At 40.4% G+C, this 7,953-nt stretch overlaps 1 protein-coding gene across 4 annotated transcripts in view; it reads left to right on the top strand.

Moving 5' to 3' along the window:
* The first annotated feature begins 398 nt into the window (after positions 1–398).
* LOC102203363 (FXYD domain-containing ion transport regulator 6-like) overlaps positions 399–7,953 on the top strand; it is a 9,258-nt gene continuing 1,703 nt past the window's right edge. Inside the window, exons 1-6 of one of the 4 annotated variants that reach the window (XM_013912262.1) lie at positions 399–742; positions 3,554–3,610; positions 3,759–3,785; positions 5,221–5,244; positions 5,453–5,476; positions 6,227–6,999. In XM_013912262.1, coding sequence (XP_013767716.1) covers positions 3,559–3,610; positions 3,759–3,785; positions 5,221–5,244; positions 5,453–5,476; positions 6,227–6,366 — 267 coding nt within the window. In that variant the 5' untranslated portion in view covers positions 399–742; positions 3,554–3,558 and the 3' untranslated portion in view covers positions 6,367–6,999. Of the gene's footprint in view, positions 743–3,553; positions 3,611–3,758; positions 3,786–5,220; positions 5,245–5,452; positions 5,477–6,226; positions 7,000–7,299; positions 7,375–7,953 lie in introns of those variants that run through there. The other 3 variants (XM_005738406.2, XM_013912263.1, XM_005738407.2) reach the window with 3 other exon arrangements.

Genomic DNA, 7,953 nt, shown 5'->3' on the forward strand with positions numbered 1-7,953 from the left:
TACTAAAGGTCCTTAGAGTAGGGAGGGGGGCCCTTCCTCCACCCCGGCCAGGCTTTGCTGTCAGGGGACAGAAAGCTGGCACTCTGACTTGGAAAAACACCTCGCGAACAAAGTTTTCATGTAGCTGAGAGAAAACTGCAACAGTGACAGTCTGTCCTGGCCATCTAGTGTTTATTTGCTTAATTGCACCGAGCCTCTCTTTGAAGCCTGGAAATTGCAGCACAGAACAAAGAGTTCACTGTGTTCCGTGCAGTTTATGGCTATTATTTGCCAGTGGGGAGAAATGAGCGTGATTAATAGTTCATTATGGAATACATGTTGACAAGAGGCGCTGGCAACAAAGAGCGTGGGAATAATAATGATGATGATGATGATGTCCTCTCACAGTAGCGCTGCAGTCCAGCTCTGCCTGCGTTGTTTACTTGTGAGCGGGGCAGTCCTGGGTAATTTTTGGGAGTAACTTCAGTGGCACCCCGCCTCCCCCTCCCCCTTTCATTCCTGAGGCAAGACCAAGGAGAAACCGACTTGGTCCAGGCGGGAATGGTGAACGATCCACACAGAATGCAACCCAGACGGCTTCATTTTTAATCAAGGCATAATAGAAGGTTTTGCATGCATTTTATTTATTTATTTTTTGTGCGTGTTTAACGTAGGGAAACTTTTTTTCCTCCCCTCCAAGTAAAGTTTAGCTCACTGAGCGAAAAGTCTCAACTCACATTAGTTTCAAGGAGGCGGATATACGGTAAGTTCACTTTGACTTGTGCTCTGCTGAAATTAATGCGTTTCCTTGAACACGACTTTCATATTAAAGCAGGTACAAATATATTAAATAGATTCTGCACGCATATAAACAGGACCCTGTGTCAGCAGCGTTTGATTGGTAGATATGTTCTTAGAAAGATATCGTCTTTCTACTTGGTTTCTCCAACGTTGTTTCCACCACCACCCCCAACTAAACGCCTGCGTCCACCATGTGACCGTCTAATTAGATAAGCCATCGCTCATGCTTCTCTCACGCCTACGCGTTCTTTGCATATACCTGCAATGCTTCTGTGCACTATGAAAGCCTTTTTTCCCTGCTCATAAATTTGCTCTAACTTCTACGTGCCAAGTTCACTGGGGGCTCGTTTTTGCGCTGAGCCGTGAGTTTGTGGCCAACAACTTGTGAAATGTCACTTAATCTGTAACAATCTGAATGGCTTCAATTGTTGAGAACTCGCACAGATGTCAGAATATCATAGTTTTTCAGACTATACCTCACAGAATAAACTACGAAAGGAAAAAACCTCAAGTGTTGTTCCTTGGAAGTATGGTGATGCAGTCTGTTTGGAGTCTAAATATACCCCGTAACGGGTTTATGCAAGTGAAATGTAAAACACAAGCTCCTATTCCTAATCGCAAACAGTCTGTGTTAATCCCACTTTATTATAACCCATTATAATTCATTTTACGTGTTGCTCTACGGGCTTCTTTCCTGTCTCCCCATTATATTCCTCTCCATCACTCAGAAGGCTAACAAACAAGATTATTGGATTGGCACTTGTTCGAATAACTCACCCTGTATTTGTTTGATTAAACCTGATTGGCAGGCCTTTGTTGTTAATCCTGCTCCCAGGGTTGAAGTGTTCATTTCTCTCCACTCCAGGCTCCAGGCTCGTGTTCACACCCCCACTCTAGTCATGCATGAATCCCCATCAGTGCTTTGGGCCAGGGAGAGAGCCATTGGCTCTGCTAACATAGGCTTTGATCTTTGCATTGCAAAAGATGTTATTTCATGGCTTAGATTTTCTATGACTGCAGAGCTAAGCTTTGCGTACCTGCATTGCATTTTTTGTTGTCCTGTTTTGGTATTTTTTTCTTGGTAATTAGGGCTGTGAAGCAAACAAAATTTCACCTCATATACTGTCTTGAATGGACCTTCAGCCCATTTCCAATCATGAAGGGTGGGATCTGGTGAGATCATAACCTAAAACATAACCTTACACATATGGGTGTAAGAGAATCCCAGTGTACTAGGTAATATATAGACCGTAATGCTTCCCCCAAGGTTTTGCTCCACTTGTAAAGTAGATGACCCAGCAAAACCAGTCCAAATCCACTGACCAAATATCAAGTGCAACTCAACACCAGGCTTGCCTGGTACCCCTCCACTGCTGAGCTCCATATTCTGAGGGGCTGCGCTTGAAATAGACCCTCTTCGCTTACCCAGATTTAAGGCGCTATGTATTAAGACTCCCATACAGAAAACATTCATGAGCCTGTTATGTGGCATCTAGCTGAGAAAGAGCATTGTCTCCCTACCAGGCATGGTGTCAATGATTTTCCACGTGAAACTCAGTTCAGTTTAACCATAGACTATTGTGAAAACAGTTCTGAACTTCATCGAAAGTGGCTGATTCTCCGTTAGCAGAACAGTGTGAGCAGCTGATTTATTTTAGACTAGAGGATGTCAGATATTCATGAAGAAAGATGTCATTCAGATTAAATTAAGCTTCTTCATAACCACACAAAGTTGTAAGCAGGCTGCTTCTATAGTTCTACAAAAACACCATCTGTGAACTTGGAGCATGTTTTGGAAACACAAAAAGTTATCTTTCACTTGCCTTAATTGAACACAAAAACATTCGCTAAAAGTCCAGGCTGGTAAAAGCATCTGCTGTAATCAGTTCTCCCAAATCGTCTTGGAATCAGACGTTCTTGTTAAGGAGATGAGATCTGAAATGAGGGTTGTAGAATTTGTTCTTCTAATATGTAGATGTGTAAATTATGCCTTGATCAAGACAACTCTTAGAATTTTAGAAAACTCATTAAAGAGGTGCCCCAGCTGGAAAATGCTTCAAAAATCTTCCTAAAACGTTGCGAGATTCCTCTTGATTGTTGCCCGATCTCATAAGCAGCTACCGGTAACATCTGATTGAGGCTCTTCTTTTTCATCTTTCCGCTACTCACTTTGGGGTCGCCACAGCGGATTACCTTGCCTCCATATTACCCTGTCCTTAGGATCCACTTTTATCAACCAACCCTATGCATGACCTTCACTACACCCATAAAGATTCTCTTTGGACTTTGTCTTTTTCTCCTGCCTGGCAGCTCCATCTTTAACATCCTTTGTCTAATAATATCACCAAATCAGTACTTGCCTGCACTCTCTTCTTCACCTCTCTTGTCCACTGTCTGTAGCTTAAAATGGTATTATTTGTTTATCCCACTTGTCTGTCTTTCATTCACACAAATGTGTTATTTCTTCCTGTTTTCTCCAGTGCATACCTCTCCTTCTCCAGGCTAGCATCTGATTGAGGTTGTTGCTAATAAAGAAAGTTGTTTGAGTTACTTTTTTTCAGCCTGCACTGTGAGGGATCAGTTGGCGTCTTGAATAAAGACACGAAAAGTAAAACTGTGTGTTATTAATCCAGTTGAATTGCGTTTGTCCGTTGTCTTTTTTTGGGGGGGGGGGTTTACAACTGTGTACAATCGGGTTAAGACATTTATTGTTTCCTGTTATTGTGATTTCACATCCTGACACAGCCCAATCTTGTTTGACTTTTCCAAACAGGTACAATGGATCTTGTGACACTGGTGGCATTCAGTTCCTGGCTGGCTCCTGCGCTTGGTGGGTATTCTTTTCACGAGACCTTCAGCAGAATTACGTGCTTTCCCCCCCTTTAAAACAAGCATGACCTTCTTCAGTTGCTTCCCCTTTCCCTTGCTTTTGCTTTAAGTCCTTCCATGCTAAATGAGCTGATGTGTCTGTATAATAGGATCAGCATTTGGAAGGGAGGTGTTTGGTAAGTTTGCGTGAGTGGTCACTGATGAAGCATGAACGTTCGATTTGCTTCTGTTTAATGTTGCATGCATAATTGTATGGCACTTTAACATGGTCAGATGTTTATAATGTCTAACATAATTTGCATGCTTAAACAAAAATCAGCTTAAATCTTTCACCCCGGTGTTGTACACAGAGAAAAGGCCGTGTCAGACTAGTGTAAATGTTTCCTTATACAGCAGTTTGAATAAATCAGTTATTCAGACTGCTGCCAAGTTTTCCATTGTTAATGCAAGCTCTGGTCTCAGAGTTGTTTATCCGTGCACCCCGCATGCCATCGGCTGTGCTTGATCTTAAGCAGATCTTCTTTGACTTTTATGTCCGACTCTTGGGTTAGACCTTATTTTGGAAGAGTTGTCGGCATCGGTATGATAGAATGTGTTTCTGCTTTGGTGAGGAAAAAGAATAATATTAGGATTTACTGCCCAAGAACAAGGTCAGCGTTAACTGTGTGACTTTCACCCTTCCTCTCCAGCAGCCAGGATGCAGTAGAACAGATAACATATTACTGAGTTCAGGGTTTCAACCGCATCAATCTTATTTGTAGCAGTTCATGTGATTCTTTCAGCAAGTGTCAGAAAAGTCTCTAAGCTTAAACTTTAGAACAGAAAGCTTTTACTCTTTAATAACTCTCCGCTTGCCTTATCATGTCAGTGCTTTCAGCATCGGCTATTATGGTCGAATATTGTTAATGATAACTGTTAAAAATAGCGCATTAATTATGCAAAATGTTGCCTAACACAAGTATTTATGTAGCGTTCTCTTGTGCTCCTCCAAAATTACACTGTTCTCACTCGGACCATTGACGCTCACATAAACAGTGCCTGCTTTCTCCTTTCTTATAATGAACAGTGTAGATCTGAAAGTCTGCAGCCAACTTTTTTTTCTCCACATGGAGGCAGAGATGGTGTTAGAACAGACCGATCTGAAGTTCCCCGCATTAGTGACAGAGCACGGATTGAAACAGGGCGATGAAATAAAAATACTGGGGTAGAAGAAGCACAGTTATTATTTTCCAGGATTTTTTTTTTAAATATCTGGGCTAGCGAGCATTTTATCCTCTACATTTCTTGTGATGTTTGAGATTTAAATAGAAACTGGTCCTCCTGCCAATAACTGGAACCCCTCTAATCCTGATTTTATTGATTTGAAGTTGGGTCTTAACAGTGTTAACACGCTGTTCCCATGAGAACAATGTCCATGCGTGCGTGTTTTGTTCTGTTTTGTTTTAATTAAGGAGCCAGCTACAAAATGAAGACCTTCATTAATAGGCGCTGTTTCAGATGTTTGCTCAACCCAGTTTTGTCCAACAACAGCCTCTCATTTGCTGACATGCACTTATGTAACCTGCTGAATTTCTTAATAGAGGTCAATGTTCTTTGCTTTCTCTCTCACAGTTTCTGCAGCTGATGATGACAAAGGTGGGTATTGTGGGGTTTGTTTTTTTTTAGAAAGTCAAATTAGCTTAATCTAAGTACTCGCTGTAGAGCATTTACTGTAAACTGGTACTAGGCTCATAGTGGTTAATAATGCTCTAGAACTGCTGTCATATTGTGAGTACTCGCTGAAGCGTGTCAGTGCGTAAATCTGCTTCTCATTTGTTTCCTCTTTTTTGCTTTCTTCTTCCAGACTACGACAGGGATTTTCAATACGGTGAGGGCTGAGCAGATGAACTTGGGCTTTTAATGATCGACCCTCCACACAGGAAACATCTGGGAGGTTGAGATGAGTTTACATTTTTCACTTGTTTTTTCTCCAAAAGTGATGGAAAACTTCCACCCTAAGGCCAAGCTTCTGGAGTAAATCCAATGTAAATACCGAGCACTGTCACGGCTTTTTAGTCGACCCAAAGGAACAGAGTGTAGAGAATGACTGAACATCTGCATTTTATATGCACTTTTATTGTGTTTTGTTCTCGAGGGTAGGGGATTATTTGGTAGTTGTCTCATGCCCACAGTGTACTATTCCACACAATTACCACTAAAACGGTGATCAAAACGCATCATTTTCACTGGGGAAAGTTTTTTGTTTGTTTTTGTCCAACTCGCTTTTTCCTCCATGTGTTTCTATTTGCTTCACTTACTTAAGGTCCACCAAAGTGTTTCCTGTTAAAATACACTTGGGCACAGCACTAAAATAATCAAAATGCTACACTACAGGAATAGGCTTTCCTAAGAGCAGTGATCTGTTGTTTACCGGATGCAATAACAGAGCTGTCTCAGGGAAGATATTGGTGGAGAATGAGTGCACTGTAATGCAAAAGTACCACAATCATTTGTATACACAACCCTAAATTTGCAACAACAAAAAAAAGTTGTGACAGTGTGTGAAATGTAAATAAAAATGGAATCTACTGATTTGCAAATTCAAATAAAATTTTATTTACTCATTTTGAATTTGAAGGCAGCAACACGTCTCAAAAAAAGTTGGGACGGGGACATGATGTTACCAACGTGCAGCATCCCCTCTTCTTTCAACAGCAGGGAAACATCTGGGAATCGAGCAGACCAGTTGCCGGACCTTTGGGAGAGGAATGTTGTTGACATGGGATTCTAGCAGCTAAACAGTCCTGGGACTTGTTGACTGTATTTCTCATTTTGTGACAGGCTCTTTTACAATGAGTGTAATAGAATCAGAGATTCAAGCTTTCGAACTGAGCAATGATACCAATCCAGATGTTTCATACCTGTCCTCTTTAGCCAGCGGGCATGGCATCCATGTTTTCCAAAAAGAATTGAAAATTCGATTTGATCACATAACGGTTTGGCCAAGAGAAGGTTTCTGTGGAACCCAACCTTTTTTTTTTTTAGATGCGTTGCTGCCATGAAATTAAGAATGATCAAAGTTTTTAATGAAATAGTCAAAAATTGAGAAAAAGCCTTAGAAGTTACACACTACACTTGTACGAATCATATTTCGTATTGGCAACAAGAGAAAGTGCCATTAAAGTGCCATTAAAACCTCTGCTTCTAGGTTAATAGATTTATCTGAAGTTCAAAGTGATGATGTTGGCATGGGATACTGTTTGACTATAGTTGCATTATTTTTTATGACTTTAATTGCATTAGAGTAACAGGTAATAACTATTTAAATCCATAGCAGTTTGAATACATGTACAATGTACCGTAATAAGTGTTTTTGTTCTTTTTAACAACAAAATAAACTTGTGATCAAAATGTTTTTTCAGTTGATATTTATTACTAAAGATTTTAACACATTTTACTAAACCATGAAATGAATGTACATGTACTATATACAAATAAATACAGATAATTACTAATTAACAATACTCAAAATGATGTCAGGTATAATTAAAATATACCTATATTAAACAGACCTTTCTTCTTTTGATGTTCTCTCGCTCTCTGCTGTTTGTCTCACGCCTTGCTTCCAGACTGAAGACTTCAAACGTTACATCATGTAAATCTGCAAACACTACAAAGTGTTTTTAGTTTTTTTGTTTTTTGTTATTTCAGATTATGAATCTCTGAGAATTGGTGGGCTGGTTTTTGCAGTGGTGCTGTTCTTCCTGGGCATCGCAATCATTGTCAGTAAGTGCATGGCCGTCTAAAGACACAGCAAGAGTGCAAATGTGTAAACGCAAAAGTGTAAGCGGATTGTATTCCCTGTGTGCGCAAACTCACCTCACAGCCCCCCTGTTTCCCTCAGAGGTCTCGGAGGGAGCCACACAGATGCTTCTGGTGCAGTCTCAACACATTTATGCTCCTTGCATCACAGCAATTTGGCCTTTATATCTGAAGTCAGTGTCTTTCCAAGGGTCCTCCTCTTACCTGCCAGCACATGCTGCTGTTGCCACTCGGAGCCCTGAAACCAAAACCTGCCAATAAATTATTCAGTGGCACTCACATGCTCGGCCACACTCTCTGCCTGCCTCTGTTTGTAAAAAGCAGAGTGGGCTTCCAAGTGCACTTTGTGAAAGTTTTTGTTTTAGTATATGAGTTATGAAATTATACATAGAAATAGCAGTCATTGATGAGTCCTTTAAACAGAGAGGCTAACCAAAGACGTTTATGCCATTTGTTTAAGAAAAGTACAGATTTTTTTTTAATTGAATAGAAAATAAAATCTTCAATGACATTTCAGAATATACATAAAATGCACCTATACGT

Source organism: Pundamilia nyererei, unplaced genomic scaffold (genome assembly GCF_000239375.1).
Source record: "Pundamilia nyererei isolate P.nyererei 1_Seehausen unplaced genomic scaffold, PunNye1.0 scaffold00084, whole genome shotgun sequence".
Lineage (NCBI taxonomy): Eukaryota > Metazoa > Chordata > Actinopteri > Cichliformes > Cichlidae > Pundamilia > Pundamilia nyererei.